Source organism: Lycorma delicatula, chromosome 1 (genome assembly GCF_047948215.1).
Source record: "Lycorma delicatula isolate Av1 chromosome 1, ASM4794821v1, whole genome shotgun sequence".
NCBI lineage: Eukaryota > Metazoa > Arthropoda > Insecta > Hemiptera > Fulgoridae > Lycorma > Lycorma delicatula.
In genome coordinates, this window is record NC_134455.1 from 166737530 (window position 1) to 166764369 (window position 26840).

The 26840-nt window shown below is 28.4% G+C and overlaps 1 protein-coding gene across 3 annotated transcripts in view; it reads right to left on the bottom strand.

Annotated features, from left to right (window-relative positions):
* Window positions 1-26840, bottom strand: part of Prp40 (pre-mRNA processing factor 40) — a 144097-nt gene that overhangs the window by 97912 nt on the left and 19345 nt on the right. For all 3 annotated transcript variants that reach the window (XM_075366985.1, XM_075367003.1, XM_075366996.1), the window contains exons 5-10: window positions 23225-23376; window positions 22592-22632; window positions 20367-20492; window positions 4923-5050; window positions 3388-3648; window positions 1412-1640 (exon numbers count right to left, since the gene is read on the bottom strand). In XM_075366985.1, coding sequence (XP_075223100.1) covers window positions 1412-1640; window positions 3388-3648; window positions 4923-5050; window positions 20367-20492; window positions 22592-22632; window positions 23225-23376 — 937 coding nt within the window. The remainder of the gene's footprint in view (window positions 1-1411; window positions 1641-3387; window positions 3649-4922; window positions 5051-20366; window positions 20493-22591; window positions 22633-23224; window positions 23377-26840) is intronic.

A 26840-nucleotide genomic window follows, 5' to 3' on the forward strand; every position in this document is an offset into this window, starting at 1 on the left:
AATTTTCTATTTTCGCTCACATTTTCCTTTCCTTTTTGGAGACGATGATCCAGATTCTTTGAATATTGTCAGAATTCTTGATACACTTGATTTACTTACACAAACAGCAGAAGCGATATCTCTCACTGTCATAAAATTGTACAAGAACAATAATTTTTGCACACTTCCTCGAAGTAATATTAATTTTTAAACACAGAAAAGGAACACGTGCTATACAGAGCGCAAAACTAACATCTGCCATACTCAAAGGTCAAACAGTCACACCAGCTTAAGGCATATAAAAACTGATTTAAGGTGGTTTCAGACATAACTGGCAACCACTTAACAATTTAGAGAAAAAAATAATTTGTCCCAATTAATTTGCAGAGTATAATATATATATCAGCCTATCATAAAATTTGTGGCTTGAAAATCAGCAAAACTACTAGATCAATTACACTGAAATTTAGTTATGCTGTAGTAGTGCATCTGAAGCTGTGCTTGTGAAAATTTGATGAAGATTGTTGAGTCATCTTGAGTTACGCTAAATTGTTCCAAAAAATCTGAAAATGTTGTGGTTCACAAATCTCCTAAACTACTACATCAATTTCATTGAGATTTAGATAAGCTGTAGCAGAGTATCTAAAGTTGCAGATATGAAAATTTGATGAAGATTGTAAAGTCATCTTGAGTTATGCTCAAATGTTCCAAAAAAATTGAAACATTTTGTGGCTCAAAAATTTCAAAAACTTCTTGATTAATTTTACTGAAATTTCAATATGAAGTTGCAGATGTGAAAATTTTATGACAATTTTATGGCAACATAACTTCAATTTAAGGTTATGTTGACTATGTACTGGTGTATTTTTCATACGGACTTGGAGTCAGTTATAGTGGTAAGGGAGTTAATTCTTAATGCTTAGGTGTAGGGTCTACTAATTAATTGAATGTACATAGTACATAGTTCTCTGAAAATCAGTACGTTTCTGACTGAAAAAGTGAGGGCGTCGGAAATGATGAGTCAATTTTCTTGCACAGATCTGCGCAAGTTTTTTCATTTTTTTTTATTATTAAAAAACTGTTAAATACTAAATTTTTCATGAAAATTACTGTGTCATATTGATACTACTCTTTTACCTAAATTTGTCACATTCTGTATTTGGATTTATAAAATCTCATAGTTCAATTATAAGTATGAACATTTACAAAAACAAATACATGTCAAACAGAAATCATAATGGTTTATAAATATGAAGCAGTTGTTTATATAAAGGTAAATCCATTCCTGTTCCATGTAATCAGAATTCTTTTTGTAAATATTCTAATCTACCTACATATGTTGACTTTTCAGAAAATCCCTGGTGGTATTTATCTATTCTCTTTGAATAACGTGTGTTTGGATTTTCAAAAGAAAAAAAATTTTAAAACTTACCCAACAAACTTGCATCATCAACAAAATTAGGATTATCAAGCAGCATCTGTTGTGCTTCTTGCCATGTGGTACGATACTCAATGCCAACCATTGAATCTAATATAGCAGCTAACTCCCTCATATTTCTCTTTTTACGAGCTTTACCTTCCTCTTTTTCACGTTTAGCAAGATTAAAGACACAGTCATCATATATGTCTCGCCTTTCACTTTCTGACACATTCTTCCAAACCTACATGTAACATTTACAGCCATTGTAAAAAAATTATATAGCTGCAAACATCTAGATAAATACTTTTTGAGATTTAATAATGTTGTAGACATTATCTTTTCTAAACAAACAATGAAAATATAATATATATTTTGGTACAATCCACTTCTAGAGCTCTGTAAAAGACACACATTACAAACTGTTATCACCCTGCTACAGGATAGACTTAATATAGTAAGAAAGCAATGCTGGCATTACTATAAAATATTGGCACCAAACTTATATGCACACAACAGTACTAATAAAAATTTGGTTACCCTGGGTTTCCTATCCTAAATTCATCTCATACTCTGCATGATAAAATGATCAGTTTTTTAAATTTTAATAGCATAAAACTGAAGTAAACCTTATGGAAAAAACTCATAACGATATTCATAACTAATATCTCTACAGCAAAAAGATAGTGAGAACTATCTTTGTGATAGGGAAGCCCAAGAAAACCCCATAAAATTACTATCCAAAAATTAAGTTAATACAAAGTTTACCCATAACAGTTCTCAAATAATCTTTTCAAGCAAATGAGAATAAAAGCTTTTAGTATATAAAATGATATAATATAAATTATAATATAAAATTTATAATATATAATATAAAATTTATAATATAAAAGACAATTTTACTGAATCCGATACCCCTCAACTGTAAAATACAAAATTCAAACTATAAAAATATATTTCACAAAAAAATTAACATCTTTAAAATATCTCTTCAAAGATCTCTTTATAATTATTTAGAAACAAAAAGAATTTTGAAATGGATATAAAATTAAGACAGCAATACATTTTTTGCGCTATTGGAAGTAATCATAGAAAATACAGTACATTAAAAAGGCCAGAGAAAGAGAAATTCAGGAATTACAGGCAGAAATATATTCACACATGAAAGTGAAAATTAAGTGAAACAAGGTTAATATATACAACACTGTACACACAAACAAACAGATTAAATAATTCTCTAAAAACTAATTAATTAAACAAAATAATTTTAAATGATATGATATAACTGGGTAAATCATATAAATATAATCTAAATACAACTTTTGAAATTATTATAATGCCATATTCAGTGTTGTAGGAGATACGGTACCCCCACAACCAAAAGAAAGTTAAAAAAAATTGAAATCATTAAACAAATTCTAAGAACAAGATCATCACTTACATTAGAAAGTCTAATAATACTTGATTTTGCTGGGAAAAATACAACAAATGTCAAATGATTGTGATGCCAATGAAACTTTTTCAGTTTGTAAATTAAATACAACAGAAGCTTTTTAATTTTTTTTTAAACAAAACAAACAAAATGCTTACATGATTATATTTTATAATTAAGAAAGTAACTTTTTTTTTATATAATATTAGTATGAATATTAGTAACTCATACTAGAGAGATAATAAGTATTCAATTAAGTACTTAGTAATAAGTATTAGTATAAAACTAGTATTAGTACTTGAATAAATATTTATTAATAATAAATTACAACAAAACGTTCTAAAGAGTTTCTTTAATATAAATTGTTGGTAGGAGACAGTATTCTGTATTATTACTAATTTTGTAAAGGAATATCTACTGATATGAATTTATCATAACTCAAAACTACAAATTTTACCCTCTATAAACAAAAAGAAGAGATTAAAAAAGGAGGAAAATAGAATCAATCTAATAATGAATAAAAAACTTATGACAGAAAAATAAAATTTTTATAACTTACATCTAATTCACCAAACATCTCCTGGCATCGATAATACCGAGTTGTTGATGTCATCTTGTCATTACTCATCAAAAATTCTTCTAAATCTTCCTTTGCTTTTTTTGCTCTCATTCTTTGTTCTTCTTTCTCTTCTTTTAATCTCTGAGTTTTATAAGCATTAAATGCCTGCTTCTTTTCATTCAAATGCTTTAACTGAGGATACCTTGAATCAGAAGCTATCAATTTTACAGCCTGTTCCCATGATGCATTGCTTGGTACATCCTAAAAAATTCATTCTCAGTATATTTTCCAAAAAAAAATTACAAAAAATCCAGTATAAAATAGTACTAAACATATATATAAGTATATTCATTCATCACGGTAATCAGTTAACAAGAAAATACATGATATTTCATCATGTATTTTACTCAGGTCCCAACTTATGCCATTACTTTTAGTTATAATTTATATGGATAATAAGATAGCAAGAAAGTTTTATTTCAGATTTCAGAAACTAATGCTTTTAACTAGAAAAATTAATGTTAGAAAATAATTTTTTTATTAGCTTTAACTAAACACTTAAATAAATTCATGTGCATATATCCACAAGTCCCACACCTGCTCACAAAGAAGAATATGGTACATTATTCTCAGTACCAGCTGTTGTATGTAAACAACCTTACTAAAAAGCTGTTTACAGAAACCACTGCCTCATTATCCTAATGTAATTAATATTATTGTCCGCTATTCTCACACCTACATTCTTGTTTCATCTATATCAATAAATAAATCTATATTAAATAAATCATTCACTTACACAATAAAGTTTGCCATGCATAAAAGAAAGATGGTAAGAAAGATGGTACTCTTCAGAATATTTGTAATTTACTGTAATACAGACAAATTCTGTGACAATTAAAATTCTTTACAAGATCAACATTAATTCTAGAAACTAAATCAAAGAAATTAAAATTAAACAATCAAAAATGTGTAATTGCATATCAGCTGTGTAAAATTTTTTCAAGTCACAAAATGATTGTGTCTATTGACAATAACATAACTACACTCCAGTTTTAAAATACAGTAACATCAAAGAAACTTTATAATTTAATAATGTGAAGGTCCTGGCTCAAAAACATAATACTGAAAATAATGATTGGTTCTACTATTACCAGTATATTACCACTGTTGAAATTTAAGTACTAACTAAAACTGAAATGCCAAATAAAAAAGTAAAATCATGTTGATAAATTATAACAGTTTTTTGAAAAATAAAATATAGTAAAACTGATTAAAAGAAAAGGAAAACAGACTTAAAAAAAAATTAAGTCCAATAAAATTATACCAGAAGGATAACCAAAACAATTATATGTAAGTAGTACATGCATCAAATCTTTTGTTCTGTGCATCTCAAGAGGCATATTCTTGCCATACTATTTTAAAATGGAAGATGAAATAATAAATGAAAAAATACCAAATTTTACACATTCATGCATATCTAGAAAACAAAAAAGTATTAATTTTTAACCAAATAATAGAATTAAGTAAAAATTTACCCTCTCTTTCAGCAAATCTTTGAACGCTTCAATTGCTTCTTTTTTATCTTTAAAATTAAGTTTTGGTTCAGGTGTACCAGTTCTGCTATCTGGCGCTGAACTCGCATGCTGAGAATTACTGTCTTCATCTAAATAAAATACACAATTTTAATTAAAAAACAAATATTTTTTTAATAAAAAAACTTAAAATCAAAATAAAACAAACAAAAGTCAGGTTCTGAAGAGAAAAGAAAAAATTAAGTAGATAAGAACTTGTTAATTGATGTCACTATTTACAGTCACATACTGCTTCTGACACAAATTTAAAAGCTAGCCTTAATGTTCAACCAGGGTAGAAATGTGTGCAAAAATGTCTCTGAAGATCATTATTATGCTTCAATTTGGGTCTAATTCTGCAGTTAGAGAGATAGGAGTATAAATACTCTAAGGAAGACAAGTTGAGATAAGTATCAAGCGAGTATTCTGTGAGAAGTTATTAATACTTTGTTTTTAAATACTTGGTTTACTTTACAAACTTTTTACTTTAAAGTAAAACACACATAAACCAAATTACAATATTCAAAAAATTTACCGCCTAACCAAACAATTTTTAGTAAATCATTCTAGACCTGATATAAAAAATAAATATTTAAACAAAGGATATTTTCATACATCTCAATCTCATGTAAGCTTTCAGACTCATACCTGTTTACATACATATTTAAATATACATACGATTATATATATTGTAACAAGACTGGAATAACGGACCTGAGTAACAGATTCCTGCCAATTAAGAACAATTATTATTATTAGGAACATGTGGGAAAATGTCTCTGAAGATCATTCTTACACTTCAACTTTGGTCTGGTTTGACAGTTAAAGAGATAAGAGTATAAATACTCCAGGGAAGATGAGTTGAGATAAGTATCAAGCGAGGAGTTATGTGAGTAAGTGAAGGAGAGAATATCTAGTGCATACATCGACTCGATTAAGGTGAAGTCACTAGCATTCCAGTAGACAGTGGGGAATGCAAGAGGTTGTTTGGGTGGTTCCTGTAGATAATTAGTGAAAAAGTAAAGTATAATCATTCATAAATTGCTAGAGTAATCTTATTTGTAATAAGGATAAGCATTTGCAGTAAAAGAACTTGCGACTTTTATTATTTGGTATACTAGTTGTTAAAGGTGTAAATGTTAGCAGTATATAAACCATAAAAATTTGCAATTTGACAAATCTGCAATTAGAAACAGAATCTCCAAACTTGAAAGTACTTATGTGGAATTACAAAAAAAAATATTTACAATAAAAAAAGCCTTTCCAAAAATCTAAAAATTAGGCACTGATTTGGTTATAAAACCACAATGTCTTTACCCATGCAAATACCTTAAACTAATAAATTGAGGTAAAACACTCTGTTTTTTTGTTTAACATAATAACTTTGTTAAATGGGTAATAAACACATAAAACTTTTAAACTAAACTTGTAGAGAATTTAATTTTGTACAAAATAGTCAAAGATAAGTTGAATAAAACAAAAAAAAGTTAAAAAAGTTTTAATCTTATTTAGAAACAGTACTTTACTACATTTGTCGAAAAGTACTTATTTATAGTATACTAAAACCATATTCTTTTTTTGGTGATGTGAAAAATTTGTAAAAACAAAATTTACTGTTAAAAATTTAAAAAAGAAAACCAAAAAAACTGGAAATTACAATTTTAAAATAAAAATTTCTTAGATAATAATTTTTTTATTAATGACAATTACAATAAATTATTTGAAAAATTATTACTTCAATGTTGGCGATAATAGCAACAGCTGATCAACAATGCACAATACTGAATAAGTTTTTAAATCATTCTGTAAGGAAAATTAAATAAACTGTGTACTGTGAAGTATGCTGTCATTAGTAAAGGTTTTCTGTGAATTCTAATTAGAATATGATCGGTTTGCCATTGAAATAATGCCGTACTTATTTACAACAAAGGAATACGGTGATATGGCATTCATTTTGGGTATGGGTAATATTAAAACTATTAGTTCTGTAGTAGAATATGAAATGTGTTTTCTGAATTGCAGGATTCCAGATCCCAAAACAATTAGAACGACTTTTCGCAATCTTCGGGAATCAGCTTCATTACCAAGCATTCGTACCAGCTACGAATGGTCTGCTGTAATTTATAAAATTATTATTGATGCAGTTCAGCATAGTCCAGGCGTCAGTACACAACTTTCTAAGCAGACTGGAGTTTTGCATTCAATGGTTTGGAGGACACTTAAACAAAACAACTTTCATACTTATTATAAACAGCCATTTCAATACCAACACTCATGTGACAGTTTGCTTCACATGGAGTTCTGTAACTGGTAGAATACAAACTGGCAACTCTACAAGTATGTTTTTTTTACCGAAAAGGTAAATTTCACTTGAGATGGTGTCAACAACTTACATAATGAGCATACATGGACAGAAATAAATCCTCATGAAACAGAATAAGGCAATTTTCAACACCGATTTGTCATCAATGTATGGAGCAGCCTTCTTAATTATCAGTTGTTTGGACCATTCATATTACCTGGCCACTTAAATGCTGGGGTCTACTTGCACTTTCTTCAAGAAGAATTGCCGCAGATGCTTGAAAATGTTCCTCTACCACATAGTATATTTGCAGCACAGTAGAGTGCCTCCCCTTTCTTGTGCCATTTACACTCACTTAAATCATAACTTCCCTGAGAAATTGATCAGTTAAGGAAGTCCACATTCCTGGCCACCAAGATTGCTTGACCTAACACCTTTAGATTTTAGCATCTCGGAATGGTTAAAAAATATTATATACAAAACAAAAATACAAATGGATAAAAAATATTGTATACAAAGCAAAAATACATTCTCAAGAGGAATTAATTGTCTGCATTATGAATGTGGCTGAGCAACTTAAGGACAGCCCCGGAGAACTAAAAACAGCACCAAAGTAGTACAGAAGTGTGCAAAGATATGAGCTGAAAATGGTGGGCTTATTTTTGAAGATTTATTATAAACTGTTATGTGTAATGCACTTTAGTAATATATTGTTTCTAAACAAAATTAGAATTTTTTAACTTTTTTTGTTTTATTCAACTAATCTTACACCATTTTGTTTAGAATTAAATTATCTTCAAGTTTTGTAAAATGTTTTATGTGTTTATTACTCATTTAACAAGGTTATTGTATGTCAAACATAAAAAAATGGGGGTTTTACCCCAATTTATTAGTTTTCACCCTATATTTCTCAAAAACTACTGCAGATGCGGTTCTGCGACCTATTTTATTCGATTTTTCAGATGAAAAGCTATAAGTAATCACTGAATCTGTCTTTTAATTAATGTCTTAAAAATTTCAGTATGCTCTCATTTTACCAGGGTAGCTGAAACCCTAGCGAAATTTTTCAGTAGACATAATTAACAAGCAAAGCATTTTAGTATATATGTTTATATGAACTTTTTCCATTATTTTCATTAGTAGAATAGATTATGAAAGTCACAGGAGAACTTCAGGATACACTCTGTATATTTAAATTTGATTATTTACTGTCATCAATCACATCATTAAAGTACTGCACAGCAGAATCTGCATATTCGTTCATAATAAGTTTCAAAATTTAAAAAACCATGTTCAAAAAATTTTACAAATTATAAAAGAAATATATTTTAATGTAATTATAGAATTTAATAACTGAAGATGTGGGATCCTGTGAAAATCTATTCTTGGAATTAATATGGTAAATTTAACTAATCTAGTTAAACTTACCTATGTTTTATGTTATCTATGTTTTGATGGTTTACATTTCATTTAAAATTAATTATATTAACACAGGTCAATATGAATTATTTGAATTTTCATAAAAAAATGGTCTTAAGAAATATTTTTATATGGCATTTAGTAATAAAAAGGAATATAAATTACTTCAGCTTTAGATCCATAGTAGAAATAAGGTACCTTTAGGTTTAGAAATTTAAATCTGTTTATTCTTAAAAATTAATTTCTAGATGAATTGGGCTTGTAAATAGATTAGGAATATAGACAAAATTGGCTATAAATAAATTTTATTCATACATTTATCAAATAATGATATGTAATAAATAATATCATTTATGTAATAAATATTTATTAATTAACTGAAATAGTTTAAGTTTAAACATATAAACTATATTAATTTTTGTCTCGCACACTAAAGAGTTAAGTTCATTATTAATGTAGATTATAACAGTTGTATTAGTATCATTAAGTTTATAACATGTTAGTAGAATGAAAACATATTATTTTGTCAATTAATTAACTACAAACTATGAAAAAATTTATTGCAATGTACAATTTACCTGAAGCTGGGATTTACGTTAATTTTTACATTGTACTTATATAGTCTGTTCATATCTTTATGAAAGATTTCAATGTTGATATAATAAAAAATTGTCTTTTATGTACAAAATAGTTACATATGTGATTAATCATTTACTTGAATACATACTTGTATTTGAACATTTTTGCTTTTAAAATCTTGGTTGCAGAATACACACTACATGTATTTAACAGAGTAATGTATACATACTATAAGTCAGGTTTAGTGTGTTTTTATACTACACATAGGTATAACCACCTATTCAAATGAATCTGTAGTTATAAATCTGTTTACATTAACTAATAATACTCTGAACCTTCTAAAAAAAAAACACTTACTGGCTTATATCTGTAGATATATTGGCTTACTGGATTTTTTGTGGTAAACATTTAAAGGTCTTGCTTTAGAGAGATAGGCACTTTTGTAACAAGTCAGATTCACTTTTATAACTAGGTTGCACAACTATGTATAAAAGTTTGTTGTGCAGCCACCAAAAAGGAAACCAGAGTCTATGCACAGTTAGCCTCCACACCAGATAAAAAGGAAGTCTCAAGGAAAATGAAAAGGGTTGAGTAATAGAAAGTACGAACTACCCATCAGAGTAAATGAAGATAAGATCAATCTTGCCAAAGATGCTCTATATTTTTAGCTACTAAAATGTAATAAAATATAACTTTTATGTTTTGTAATGTAATATGTATGGAATTAAAAAAAACTTCTATATAATGAAGACAGCCAATAAATAAAAAAATTTAATGAAACATAGTTTCAACAAAGTTACTTTATTTTTCATGAAATGAGACATTTTGTAGGTTATTAGCCCTACAAGTATTATCAGATTGATATCTATAATGATAGCAATATAAAATATTACGTCAAAAATTTTGGTAAATAAATAAAAAAATTCTGACTCATAATGCTAGATATAAAGAATTACATGCCTAATTCTCAGAATTAGGGAATTTGTGCAGCTCAAACATTTCCATTGCAAAACCCATAAACAAAGTAATGTCTGCATATTCTTAAATGGAAAACTTAAAAGGCATTGTAAGATGACATATATGCACTATTCCATTTACTTACTTAAATGTTTATCACTGTTCAAATGCAATACAAAAAACGTAATTGTTGGAATCACCTTTTATTATTAACAGTGTCAACTTATGAAATAAATTATTTCAAAGAAATTTAAATAAAATTTATTTTTAATTGCCTTTAAAGATGTCTAATAAATTGTTTTATTGATGTGTTATTTTTAATCTTTCTCCTTTTTTTAATTTTAATTGTCTATATTTTTAAATATTTAATTTTTTTGTTTTGAAATATTGAAAATTTTGTTTCATTTAACACTTAGTTAATATCTGACACACTTTTTTTAATAAACTTCAAAATTCTTACATTTGTATTTAGTTTTTGTGAACTTTATTCATACAATTTTACTCATAATCAAATTCTCTAAAGATCTGTTTAAAAATGTTATATGTTCATTACCTATTTAACAAATTTATTTAATGGCAAACATAAAATAGTGTTTTTTTCAACTCCAATATCTTCTCTTCTACCACGGATGTTTCAAAAACTACAGTTCTAGGACCTATTTTTTCAATTTTACAGGTCAGTTTTAATAAAAACAAAAAAATGTATTTCCTAACTTGGATCCCAAGAATTACTCAGGCTTAATTTTACCAAAGGCACAGAAATCAGGGCAAAAACGTTTGCCAGCCTATACTTGCTAATGAAATGTTCCTGAACATATGTTTATACGAACTTTCTTCTTTTTTTTTCTAACAATAGAACGTGTCCTTAAAGTTTGTTATAGTCTTGGTGAATCACTACATACATAAATATCTGTACCTATAAAGAAATTTGTTTTAACTGACTGACTGATTCATCAACGCACAGCAAAACTATTAACGATAAATCAATGAAAATTTATATACATGTTCTTCTTGCAGTGTAATTGCAGACTAAGAAAGAACTTTTTGAAATTCCAAGTTACTATTTTTTTAATTTTTTGGTAACAAATGAAGATATTAACTTGATTTTTATTATGTATAATCTTCACGTGAATATCTAAAAACTAATTTCTAGATCTTTTAAAATCCCCAAGTTTAAAGGATTAAATGGATTTTGAATTTTTTTAAAGCCTAGTTATTTTTTATAATTTCTTTGCAACAAAAGAAGATATCAATTTGATTTTTGGTGCATGTAATTTTCATGTAAATATTTAAAAACTTATTTCCAGATTTTGGGAAATTCAATCTTGAAAGGAGAGAAGAAACGTAAAAAAAAAATTTGAACAGTGATTGCAAATTTTCCTCATTTCCAGCTATACTAAATTAGATATTCCCTAGATTGGGGCTTGCACACACTCTTGAGATAAATATTAACAAACTATTTTTGGTTTTTTAAAATTTCAATTTTTAGAGCGGTGCGATGGTGTATAGTGCATGGCGGCTCAACCAATACAGCCATTTTTACTGTATGTGTAACTTCAACTGGCTGCACCTGCCTCCAGTTACTTGACTAAAACGCAAAAGTAATTAGAAAATAAAAAAACCAAATATAATCATCTCCTTTTGGTGTTAGTTGGGTAACACAAAGAACTGGGCAAACTACATTTTTACCAATATGAAGGGCAGGTACAGTTATAACTAATATTTTTAAGATGAAGGCCAACTGTTTTGAAACCCAAATTATTAGTCACTCAAAGTTTCAGGTCCAGTACTGACTAAACTGTTGCTTTGAAGGAATTACACTACACTGTTATTTTTTATAATTTGAATAGGCTTTAATTTTATTTATCATTATTATTCTTACAAGCATAAGTAAAGAACAAAGCAGGGTCCAAGGGGCAGAGCCCTCTGACTAGACGGGAAGGGTGAGCAACTGATTTTTGGTATGTCTTCCTGTAAATATCTAAAAATTAATTTTTAAGTTTTTTGAAATTGACCTTGAAAGGAATGAAGAAAGGTAAAAATATTTCAAACAATGATTGCAAATTTTTCCCATCTCTGACTATACTAAATTATATATTCACTTGTTTTGGGCTAGCAAATACTCTTCCGGTAAATATCTTAAAAACCATTTTCAGGTTTTTTGAATTTTAATATTTTAAGGGTAAAATCATTAATTGTTTTTTACATTTTTGCTGTTTTATGCAACTGCTACTTAATAAATCTTTATGAGATTTGGCAACATTGTGATGGTAATTTATGCTTGTAATTCTGATTATGTATTTTTTAAGTGAAGCTGCGACAGGTAATCTTTTTTTGTTTTCCTGTTTAGCCTCTGGGAATTACCATCAGGTATTACTTCACAGGATGAATGAGAATGATATATATGAGTGTAAGTGAAGTGTAGTCTTGTATAGTCTCAGGTCAACCATTTCTGAGATGTGTGGTTAATTGAAACCCAACCACCAAAGAACACAGTTATCCATGATCTAATACTCAAATTCCTACTTAGGTATAAAAGCCTACCTTTACAAGGACTTGAACTTTAGACCTCTCGATATATATATGTGTGTGTATGTGCGCGTGTGATATGTGTACACTGGAGAAGTAACAAAGTCAAGGGGCATATTTATTATTTTGCTGATGATATAGCTATCATTTTGGAGGGGAGCAACATTGTTAAGCACAATAAGCTTTGGAAATTATGGAATGCCCACATTTAAAAAAAAACTCTTTAGATTGTTATTTTTTGACACTTTTATGCAAAAAAAAAACACTAAGATTATATACATTTTAACAGCTTTAAATATGAGATTGAAAAAATGTAATGATTTACAGTTTTAATTGCAGTTATGTTATCCCATGCTTAAAAAATAGTGCAATTCTGGATTGTGCTTCAGATTATAGTTATTTGGGTGTTAATCTAGACAGACAATTAAAATTTAATTACATACAAATAAATTAACTATATATGTAAAACACGATTTTTTTTTATAAATTTGTTATACTGAGGATTTTTTAAAAATAAAAATGTACTACAAACAAATTATTGTGGATTGGCTACTAAGTTAATATATAATTATATATATTATTTTATATTATATAGACGATTTACATCTGTGATTGAATATGGTAATATTTTGTGGGCTAATGATTACAACTGTCATTTTAGATTTTTAAATACAAGTTTGAATGCATTAATCAAAATTATCAGTAATAAACAAAGAATATATTCTACTGAAACATTAAATAAAGAGTTCGGGGCACTACAATTATCACTTAATTACACCATAAATCCTTTTACTACTTATCTACACTTTTTTAGTTATTTTGTTTGTGCATGTTCCAGCTTGAATGATTAAAAACACCAATATCTGTATTTCTAAATATCTAAAACCATTATTTAAGAGATTATGTTTCAGATACAAAGCAGTTAATTAAAAAACATATAAATAGCAAAAACGAAATCTCTATATATACTTTTCAAAGATATTTTAACTACTATCAAAAATCTTGCTTGATTGATTGGACTGATCTGGTCTGGACATTTTTGATGTTATAACTTATTTGATGATGATAATCATTATTTTATTGATGTACTGGTTACGTATTCGATATATTGTTATTGACGCTATGTAAAAGTCTTTTATCTTACTCCTGCTAACCAGCACAAATTATTTGACTTTTGATATATGTTGGCTGCAATTATATTTTTGTTGTAGATTATGAAGCATAAAATTAATGAAATAAAATACATATCATGTTTGCATAGCATTAAACAAAATTCTTGGTTACTTACAGGTCATTAAAAAAAAAAAAAATTATAAGATTTGAAATACTAAATTTTTGTATATGTTTCCATGAAAGACCAAAATTAGAGAATGCCAATATTCTCTAGTAAATGTCGATACATACCAAATATGTTGGCGAAAGACCAAAATATTTGCTTATTCGGAGTTTCTGGTGTGTGTTGACAAACACAAATAAGCTCTGATGGGGGTCGAAACGATAACTAGAAATTAAAAATAAAATCACCCAATACCAATTTCTAAGGTAAACAGATTATGAGAAACCCTCATAAAAAAAGGAAGTTTAAATTTAAGCAAAACATAAACTATGCTCGCCAAGTCTAATTCATGTTAAATATACAGATTATATGATGAATTTGATTAATCACCCCCAGTGGGGTGATTAATCAAATTCATCACATTCAGCATGCATTGATGGTGAAAGTTGAATAAAAATATTTTTATAAAGAAAACTGAATGAAGAGCAAACCATCTGACCATTTATCTGTATCGTTATCGTTGATCCACGCAGTTAACTAATTCTGTATATCCTGATTGGTCTTTTCAATTTATAAAATGTTAAAAATTTAATTAAATTTTTTTATAAATACGTTTTATTTTAATTTTGTATTGTGAATTTTGGTTTTGAATTTATGAGTTTTCAATTTTTTTTGTACCGAGTGTATTTTACGAGAAAATCATGAAACATCCACAAAAAAAGTCCAAGGTCATAATATGACCACATATTTCAATTTAACATTTTCTGCTCTTTTCATTGGTGGGGTCAGAAACAGGTCATTCCATTTGAAAAATTATGTTAACATTGAAATAACAGTCAAGATCAAATCCTAGGTCACTATGAGATGTCCCCCTCCAATTAGAGTAATTTTTGTGTAGGTCATTTTATTTAGATGTATTGTGTTTATTTTATGAGAAAATCGCCTGGGGAGAATAAAGATGAAACACCTGTTTATATATATATATATATATATATATATATATATATATATATATATATACATATACATTATATATATATATATATATATATATATATATATATATATATGTAAAATACACTTTTCTCCTCAACACAAAAAATATTAGGACAATATTTCATTCTTATTGATGTGATATTTAACTTTTATAGTCTTAATTTTAACATTAAAATAACAGAGACTAAATAATTGAAATCCTTGTAGAACTATTTTCACAATAACTACTTGTAAATGCCAATTAGATAAACACCACAGGTAATAACAGCAACACTGTAAGGAGTACATGAACATACTACATGCAGTGTACCAAATCTCACCACTTTTGAGTTCAAAAGTATAGAAATAAAGCATACAATATGGTAACAAATTTTGTGTTTTAGTATCTACCATCATAATACATGTATATCCTTACATTTAATTTCATTAAAACAGATTAATAAAACAATTACAAAAAAAAATATTATAAAAAAAAATGTCAATGTCAAAAAACATATAAACATAAATATTTAAAACCTAACATTATTAAAACAACACTTCTACATGAGAAAAAAAATCAAAATTAAAGCCTACCTCGCTGTTCACAAATTTTATTTTATGCCAATAGCCCCAGACATTCCAGTTTTATTAGAATTTACCGAAAAAAGTTGGTCTTTTTTACATTTGTGCCTTGATGAGACATCTATTTTTTTTTAAACAAATAAAATAGAATTAAATAAACTGTAAATATCTAGGAAAAATTTTTTTATTCCAGAGCTCACAAGTCTAAAAAATTTATTTTTGAGATGGCTGTTTTATGTGTATGTAATGTATGTTTACCTGTATTTGGTCTCATCCATCTGAACCCATTGACCAATTTTCTTCAAACTTGGTAAAAGGGGTGGGAAGTGTTATGGCTGAAATGAAATTACAAATATTTACTGAAGCACTATAGGAAAAAATATTTCTTACAAATGTTAAATTTTTTTATTAAGATTACAAATTACTAAAAATGTTTATTAATAAATACCACCCCCTCCCCAAAAAAATATATTTTCTTTTTTTAGCTATATTTTGTTTCAATAAGGGAAGTAATGGGATTTTTTTAATTTATATTTTCAACATCAATAGGGCTCCAAATCATTATAAACGTTTTTGTCCACTCCAATGGTCTGTGGTATCAAAAACAATTTTTTTAAAATTTAAATCCATCATGCAAGTTACTCATTGCATTTAAAATGTAAAAATCTTAATTTTTTGATAGTCCTTATACTTTTTATATCTTCTAAAAAAAAAACTGGCAAAAATTTTCTTACCCTCCCTAGAAAATTACAACTTTGTTTATTTAGAATCACAGATGTATCTCTGCATTTTTTTAACTGTTCTAAAATATTCTTTTTTTTTTAATTTATCATCACCACTTAAGATTATTGCTTAAGGATGACTGCTTCTCCTTGAGTATAGAAGCCCCCATGAAAAAATTTTTCTTTCATTTTAAAGAACACAAAACAATAGTCCCGCTGTTAAACTTTCATTAAGCTCTCCACAAGTATAAAAATAATCATTTACTTTTTTTGCATTTTAAAAAATGTAAAAAAAATTCATAATTTTGGTTAGTTTTTAAATAAAAAGTAAATTATTTTATCATAACGCTTCAAATAGAGCTTAGAATGATTGAATTGACTGAATTACTTATTCATTAAAAATGGATTCCAAAACTTTATTGTCAAAACCAGGGAAGTTATACAATTCACTGCTGGCTCCTTTCTTTTTTCATACTTATTTTTGAAAAATGAGTTTAAATTTGTAAAATATATTTTTGTATTTAACATGAATAAATCTGTCACTTTTATTGTTCATTTTAATTTTCTTTTGATCCTGAAATATATTATATTTTGCTAAAAACAAAAAAAAAATTAGATTCCTAAACCTTTTATTAATTTTTTGTTTTATGTTCAGTTCTGAAAAATGCATTAACTGTGATCAGCGAGGTACGCTCTATTCATGACAATTTTAGTTTTACACAATGATCAGCTTACAGGAAAGATAGGTAAGAGGACCAGGCTGAGTTTTAGGATATCTAGGAGTCTGGGTTCTTGGATCTTTGAGAAAACCTGTGAAAGTAATTTAAAATTAAAAAAGAAGATATCAAACAATAAATATAAAAACAAATCATAAAATAAAAATAAAAAAATATACAGAATGTACCACAAGGTTTTCCTGAAACTTTCATAACCTATTCTACTCATGAAAATAATGGAAAAATTCATATAAGCATATGTCCTTACATGCTTCATTTGCAAGTTATGGCTAGTAAAAGATTTTGCTTGGATTTCAGATACCCGGTGAAATGAGGTCGTACTGAAATTTTTAGAACGTTAAGTCAAGGGCAAAATCAGTGATTTCTTATGATTTTTGACCTGATCTTGGTGGCTAGGAATGTCGACCTCCATGACTGACCCATTTCTCAGGGAAATGATTTATGCGAGTAGAAACAGCAGAAGAGAAGTGGGGAGTTGCATCATCATGCTGGAAGTATACTTTGTGTCTTAGCAGTGGAACAACATCTTAAAGCAGCTGTGACAATTCTTCTTGAAGAAAGTGCAAGTAGACCTCGGCATTTAAGAAGTCAGGTAATATGAATGGTCCAAAAAACTGACTGTGAAGAAGGACATAAATCGGTGTTGAAAATTGCCTTCCACCATTTCATGATGATTTACTTCTGCCCACGTATGCTCATTGTATAAGTTGTTGATGCCATCTCAAGTGAAATTTACCTCATCAGTAAGCAAAAATACAAACTATCGATTAGTATGCCATCAATTGCATAACCCCAAGTGAAGTGGACCATCTCCTGGGTGTAGATGTTGAACTGGTTATGTATAAGGGTAAAACTTGTTTTGTTTAAATGTCCTCCAAGCCATTGACTGTGTAACTCCAATCTGCTTATAAAGATGTTGTGTACTGATGTCTGGACTGCGCTGAAGTGCATCAATAATAATTTCATCAGTAACAGAATTGTTCTGGTCAAATCGTTCTGCCAAAGATTGTGAAAAGTCACGCTAATTGTTTAGGGATCTGGAATCTTGTGATTTGAAAAACATATGCCATATTCTACTGCAGCAGCTGTAGCATTATCATTGCACACACCCAAAATGAATACCATAACAACATATTCCTCTGCTGTAAATAAGTACGACTTTACTTCAATGGCACACTGATTACATTCAAACCAAAATTCACAGAAAACCTTTGCTAAGTACAGTACAGTTCACAGTACCCAATATACTTAATGTACCTTATAGAATGATTTAAACAGTAATACAGTATTGCATATTGTTGATTAGCTGATATTTTATTGCCAACTTTGAAATACTTTTTCAAATAATTTATTGTATTTCTGTCATTAATAATAAAATTATTTTATCTAAATTTTAATTTAATTTTTAATTTACAAATGTTGTGTAATTTCCAGGGGTTTTTTCCATTTTTAATAGTAAATTTTATTTTTACAAATTTTTCATATCACCAAAAATTAGTTTGGTTTTTGTTTAAATTAAATAACATTGTCAACTTTTCTGATAAATTTAGTAATGCACTGTTTTAAATAAAGTTCAAATTTTTCTGAATTTTCTTTGTTTTATTTAACTTATCTTAGACCACTTTGATCCGAATTAAATTCTCTACAAGTTTTGTTTAAAGGTATAATGTTTATTACTCATTTAACAAAGTTATTATATGTCAAACATAAAAAATGGTTTCTTTACCCCACTTTATTGGCTTTCACCCCAGATTTCTTAAAGATTATTGTAGAAATGGTTCTGGGACCTATTTTATTAGAATTTTTCAGGTCAAAAACCATAAGAAATCACTAGTTATTGTGCTCCTAAATTAACATTCTAAAAATTTTAGCACGACTTCATTTTACCAGGATAGCTGAAATTAAAGTGAAATCTTTCACTAGCTGTAACTCGTAAATGAAGCATTTTTTCCATTATTCTCATGAGTAGAATAGGTTATGATGCTAGAACATCATGATACACTCTGTATGTATGTATACAAATAAAATTCACTTTACAGATATTTGTATAAATAAATAAAATTCTCTTCTTCCTCAGGGGCATAACTTTAATATGACTGGTAAAAGGAGCAATGTATATAACTGTGACACTGAAGATACACACTTCTATAATTTTATTTCAGTTATTTAAAAGTAACTTGAACTTATCAGTTAGAAAACATCCTTGTTTACCAGATTAACAGTGTGATAGAATGAAGTCCACTTATTTCCATATGTGATGCACTCATTCTTTCTAAAATAACAATACTTATGAAAAAATTGTCTTTCAAAGCATATAATGTGATTTACAACTTATCTGAAGATACACTATATGAACCTATAGAAAATTAAAGATGATTTTAAAATTGCACATAGTTCAAATATTTAATTCAAGATGGTATCTGTGTTTTTGGACAATGGTATTTTATTCAGATAAAATTTGGTTCCATCTTTCTGAATACAACAGTCAAAACAATAGAATATGGAGTTCTGAGAATTCTCACATTTATAACCAATATTGCAATCTCAAAATGTTAGTGTTTTGTGTGCGATTTTATAATGAAGAGTGATCAGATACATTTTTTCAAAGTAATATTAACTGCAGTACACTAAATTTTGTAGCCCTGCTTGAAATTGAAGACCAAAACTACACAGAAGATTGGAGCTACATCCACACTGCCAGTGTGGTATAATTTCCTGCAGACAATGACCTTCACGGTTCTCAGATCTTGCACCACCAGATTTTTATTCACTGTAACATCTGAAAGGTACTCTTTTCAAGAATAATGTTCATCTAAACTATGCAGAACTTTAAATGAATTGAAAGAGAATACAGAGTACAGCATCTCTAACATCAGGGCAGCAACTCTAACAAGAAGAAACAGATTGATGCTTGCATCAGCACTCAAGGTGGACATTTTGAAAATGTATTGTGACATATAAGTGGAAAAAATTAAAAATATAGACTGCTTAGTTTTCTCTTCCACATAATTAAATTACTCTTGTCATTAAACAAATACAGTTTCTTTTACAAATGGTTTGTGTTACTTTATGAACACCATGTAAAATAATCTTAATATAATACTGGTTTGTCAGTTATTAAAAATTAAGTTTAGTAAAAAAAAAACTCTATTATGGTATACATGCCAAAAAATGCAATTAAAATAATCAGCTACTCTTAAATAGAGTTGTATTCATAAAAATAAATATATACACTAAAATAAAAATAATCAAATAAATGTATTCTTTTAAAAATGTCTTTTTTAGACTATTAAAACTTAAACAATTTTGTTGTTAATTTTTATTACATACCTACAATTTTTGAAGGTGGTGTTGGAAGGTTAATAGCAGCAAGTGTCGCTGCCATAGCCTGATCTAAAGCAGAACTGCTACCACCTCCAGAAGGTGGTGGAGTACTATGCTGTGATGAATTTCCACCTTAAAATAAAAAATAAAAAAACAAGATAAAGGTAACAAAAGAAGACTACTTATGATCATTTTCTGAACTACAAAAACACATATCTGAAGGGCTCTAGTAAGTACTTTGTATATGAACAACCAAAAGAACCATTTCAGAAACTGCTGATAAGAATACTGTAACATCTCTTAAACAATTAAACTGCTGATAGGCATTATCAGTAGTTTATATTATCAATTACACATTAATACATCAACTTCTAATTAGATTATTAATGACATGAAACATTTACTTTATCAGGTTATTATAATATATGATAGCACAAAAAATTATATTTATTTTGCATAATATTTTGTGTGGGATGTGGCCCTTTATGGAGCAGAGACATGGACTATTAGGAAGGGAGAGAAGAGAAGATTGGAGGCCTTTGAAATGTGGGTTTGGAGGAGTATGGAAAAGATCAGCTGGATGGAAAGAGTTTAAATGAGGAGGTGCTTCATAGAGTGGGAGAAGAGAAGGTGATTATCAAAATAATAAAAAGAAAATGCAGTTGGTTGGGGCATTGGCTGAGACGTGACTGCCTGTTGGTGATGGCGTTGGAGAGATTTGTAACAGGGAGGAAAGGAAAAGGTCAGCAACAAATGAAGCTGGTAGACAATATAAAAAGGGAAGGAAGTTACTATAAAATGAAACGATGGCATAGAATCGAGCAGAATGGAGGGCGGTCATGTGAAAATTAGCCTTTGGGCAGAACACTTATTATTATTATTATATCTATGTTAGTCATAATTTAACATAACCTTTTATATTGGAATACTGATAGTTGATTTCAAAAATCTTTAATGTTATATGTGTTCATTATTTTAATAGTATCATGTTGTAGTAAATGTAATGACTGACTTCTTGGTGAATGAAAGATGTAGTTCTGATAAATGTCATCTACTTGATCAAAATAAATTATCTATCCAGTCTTTATTACTGTTACATATATAAAACACTTTGGGCACCAGTCAGAGATGTCTTCTCTAAGTAATTATGTTCACTACAAAGTCATATACAATATTGTATTGTAAATGTAATATACACATGAACTGTTTAAAAAAAAAAAGATCCAAGGGGAAGAATGACTATTAATATACAGAAGTAGCGTCTGAAAAAATTTTTTTTTCTAGTTATTAAAAAAACACCTTTTTTAGCTAGAAAGAGAGGTTTGGGTTTTTTTCCACCTCAAACATAATACTTTTAACAATTACTTTACTAATTTACTTTACAATTAATTTAATTTTTTAACAATTTTACATGTACAACATCTTTAATTCTACATGTTTTGTAATTATGAACATGAAGTAGAGACGGCAAATAGTCATTAAATTCTTGATGAAAAGAACAATTTTCTATCAGAATCCGGGAAAGCCTCTGAAACGCGAATGGAAAGTTACATTGTTAAGAAAATCTATGGAACAAAAGTTTAAAGAGAACAGTATCATGAAGACAAATTATGTAGAGAAAGTCCACTGAAGTAATAGAAGTTGCTGCAGAAAACCAAATCAAGGTAGACTATCAGATTCATGTACACACCAGCTCATCATTATCAGACTATTTAGGATATCAGCTACAGACACTTTTTCAGTTGACTGGCTGGATGAGGGAAAGCTTTCATGGATGGTATACTAATGATATAGGTAAGGTGAAACAGGTTATTAGATGCTGCAAACAAGAAAAAATCTGAAAAAATTTACTATTTACTGGACAAATGGGGCTAAAGATGATGTAATTAATTTCAACTGGTGATCATTTTTAATAAAAACATAAACAAATTGTCATTATTCTACACGTGAATCTGGTAGCACGGATTCTTAGATAAGAAGTTATAACCTGATGGTCATAAGTTAAGAGTACAATGTTAATAATAGTTAGTTTTAGCATTTGAATCTTTTTTTTGTTAAAGGAAGCTGACTGAATTACAGTAGCAAGATTAATAACTGAAAAAGTGAGTGATTACAATAAGTAAACAGATAACATGCCAAATCCAATAACATAGTACATGTTCAATCATTGTGAGGGGTATAATATACAGAAATTAATATTTTTTAACAATTATCTCTATTATAATACACACCTGCAGGAATAGGAATGCCAATATGAGATGAATCTGTTGACCTGTAAAACAGAATTAAAGATTATATAATATAATTTAATTTTAAATGTATTCCTTAAACTTTACCTTTTAAGTACACTTAGTTCATATTAATCAATACTAATAAACATGATTATGCTATGTTTCTCTTCATAACGATTTTAAAAAAATGACCTGTATAGTTAAACCCTGAACCAAAGGCTCTACCTCATGAACAGTAATTGGCCAGTTACATCTCATTTTATAAACAGCAGTACATAAGACAGTAATTTAGATAGGATTATATCTTATTACTTTGGACTTTCCCAAACATCTAAGATATAGTACCTGTAAGATCTCTGTCGCCTAGGGAATAATCTGTTTTTAGGGAGTTAACAATTTTTTCAATTAGTCTGAATTGGACTTGGTCAAGATCACTGTCTTATCTTCAATGTATTAAAATTAGCTTAAATAAAGTAAATTATGTTTATTGCATAATAATCTAAAAAATCTAATTATAACTAATTAGATAACAGGGCTGTCCTCTGTACTTCTGATCGGACATGTGTTAATGATAATACGTTGGGTTAAAATGTTGTTTTTATAAAAATCGAAATAAAAAAAAAGCAAAATTACGTGGTGTTAGGTTCTTCAGTAGTCAGTTTTGCTTTCAGCTCCTCAAGTTCTTTTGGTATTGTCCACCTTGATTCTTTTGTAGTAACATTGTGATAATATGTCTTACCACTATCTGATTTATACTCCTTCCAAGGACATTGAGATAAAAGTAGCTGTAAAAAGATTTTTAATAATTCTTTAGTAACAAAAAGTAAGTTGTATAAACAATGCTATATCTAGATTTAAAATTCAGATTACAGATTTATCAAAATTCATAAAGATCAAGCGAATGTATGAAAAAAAAAATTTTTTAAATATAGTTAAACAAAACTTTACTTTATAAACACATACAATTATCACAAATTTTTAATCCTAAAACCCAGCAAGGGTCAGCCACAAAATTAATATATCATCTCCCCTTTTAATTAGATTACCAATGATTTGAAATATAAAAAATTGATCAAATTTGGAAATTTGTAGTTACCTCTTTATTTGGATACCTTTTAGAGTCCTATTTAGGTAGAAAATCATTTAAATTCAAAAACTACGTACTCTTCTCTCTATACTGATAGGTGCTGTATTCTTCCAGCACTACCAGCGAAGAAATTTAGAAAATTAAATTTGTTTTGAGTTAAACCAGTCTAGTTTTGATTTAAACCAGTCTTCCATTAAATACCATCTGATTTTATAATTTCATGTAGCAAGAGTCTACTCAAGGTGTTTCTTGGTTTACTTGAAATGATATACATTATAATTTGATTCTTAACCCATTAACATCTAGAGGTGCCAAACGGCAACGGAAATTCTTTGTTCTCTATGAGCCTTAATTTCCAAGTTAGTAAAATACAATTTTCATGTTTTGTAAGGTTGGTAACAGCGAGTAAAACCATTATTATTTTGGATATGCCAGTTAGTGTGACTGTATGTTTTGTTTTGGTGACTTCATGTTGTACTCTAGTTATAATGAAAAATTCATCAAGGTAAGTAATGAAATTTCCTTGTCACTTTTTATAATTTTTTTCTTCCAAATGTGTTATTATAGTAAAGTAATCCCCTTGTTAACTGACTTAGTTGAGATTGATGAGTAGTCGGTTAAGTGAAAAAGTCTATTAAACCAAAGAAATTTTTTTCATGAAAAAGATACTGTAGGTGGTATCTTTTGTACGGTACTAACCAATATTTAAGCTTTTGTACTAATACTGTAACAATAGCATGGCATTTTTCATATTCTACGCAAAAAATTTCTATTTCCATACTCCAAGAACAAGCTTTAGCTTATATGGTGAGTTTATCAAGCAAAAATAAAAAAATACTTGTGTATAATTAACCCTATTAAAACTAAAAGATCCTTGGTCCATAGACTGGCTCAAGGATGTTTCATTAGGCAGTAGAAACGGAGCCCTAATGTTGACTTCTGTAAGCTCATCAGAAAAAGGATGACATAAACATTGTCTAGGAATAGCACATCTTTTTTAGGTTTAATTTTCTTAGTTGTTTTACTTCAAGAACGAATTTGTGATGAAACCATTCTTTAAATAACAAAGCAATCATCTGTGCATTTTTTGTGCTGTATAATGCACCAGTAACGTCTTTTTATATATGTTTTTCAGCGTTCTCAGATTATTAGACTTTCCTACTAAAAAAGTGGTAGTCCCACTTGCATTATTGCAGACAGCTATAGTTACCTAGTCTTTTGATTTTTTATGTCCTGAAGCAGCATGTTCACCTCCAATGGTCATTGTTTTACTTGCAGCGATTTATATACAAGCCCCTTTGCATCAAAATTAAACAGTTGTTCTAAATTAAGTTTTTCTTCATCAATGATTTTTTCCTGAAGTTGATAAATCTTTATGCTATGGTATGATCAGCAGATAATTATTCGCTAAATATACTAGGTATGGACTCCATCACGCTTTTTCCATTCAGAATAATGGCTTTTTCTTTCAACAGAGGTCTACCAATAGGTGTTCATTCTCTTTCTTGAAGGAACCACATCCACAGCGCCTTGTCTAGTAAATCTAACACACTTTTTTTAAGGTGCACCTTGACTGAATAGCCACTTGGCTGCCTTGCTGTGTACAATATGTTTCAACAGTTTTTTTCAAATCTTCACAATAATTGTTTCACAAACACCTACGTCTAATGCCAATGATTTTACCGATCAACTTTTACCTAATTGTTCTAACACTTTCACGTTCGTTTCAATCAAAACTACCATACGTTTTTTTTGCAATTTTAACTGTAAGTACAGGTAAAAATATACTATACAGAATTTTAAAGGTTACCTAAAGCTAAAACATTTACAGCTATCAGTATATAAGAAATTCATTACATTACACTTAATAGATGAAAAAAAAAGGAATCTTACAAATTAGTGTACTGTACTGAATTTAAATAAAAATTTAATGTTAATGAACAAAATACTCTACACACTGTACTGTACGTCCATTACTTAAAAGGCGGTTATTTTTCACGATGCTATAATATGTATGTATTATATAAAATAATTTTTCACTCTATAGACACCACTTTATATCACACCATTCAAAATGCAACTGATGTGATGATTTTATGAGTCTTCACTTCAAGATTATAATGCAGTTATGACATAATCATACTGAAAAAGTTTTTAAATAAATCCACTTAATGAATCGATTTTGCAAAATTATTGAGAGATATAACAGTGTAAATTGTTTGCTTATATTTAGGGCTGTTGAGGAAATGTACAAGTCAAACATGGTGTCATATCTAGTATATAAATTCTACGCATCTTCTATATTTCATAAAAATATTTCCTTCGCATATGGGCTTAATTATTATTGCACATATATAATAAAGTATTGTACTGTATAGAGGGCCTAATTACATTAAATCATATAAACTAAATTATAAAATATAAGTTGAAAAATTGATTATTTTATAAAAAAAAAATAGAGGGTCATTTAACCAAAGAGCGGTTAAACAATAATTTTAGATGGTTTGGTGGTTTTCCCAGAGAAACAGTTAAATGAGGGATGGATAACAGGGGGACTTCTGTATATTGGTTAGTGAACTTAAAAATCATATGGCATTTTAGTTTTTCAATAATCCGGATAGTTATTTTATTAACTGTAACTCATAGCAGGTGCCAAACAGCACCACTAAGCGCCTACACTGCTAATTTAGCTAATGTCATTAGTTTTTTATTTATTTTTTAGATATTTATTTCAAATTCTCTTTTAAGTTTTTCAATTGCCATAGATAAAAATAATAATTAGATATCACAGAATATCAGAGCTATTGTGTCTAATAACACAAAGAAAATACTACACTAAAAAACTTTGTAACCTGAATTTTTGAATATTTCTACCATAATGCCACCATTTAAAAATATCTGGGAAAATCTTTCCTAGATTATTTACAAAATAACTTAGTTATTGTTAATTTCTTTTTTACAAAACAGTACGCAAAACTGATTTGCAATGGAAGTTTCAGGTCTCTGAACATGAATGAAATATTGATGATACTAGAAAATGATGATGTTCTTATTCCTCCTGTTGAATCTATATTCACTGAACCACCTGATCCAGTGGTACACTCAGATGAAGATGACGGTGGACTGATAAATAACTTAAGCAAACATTAGCTACTCACTGGA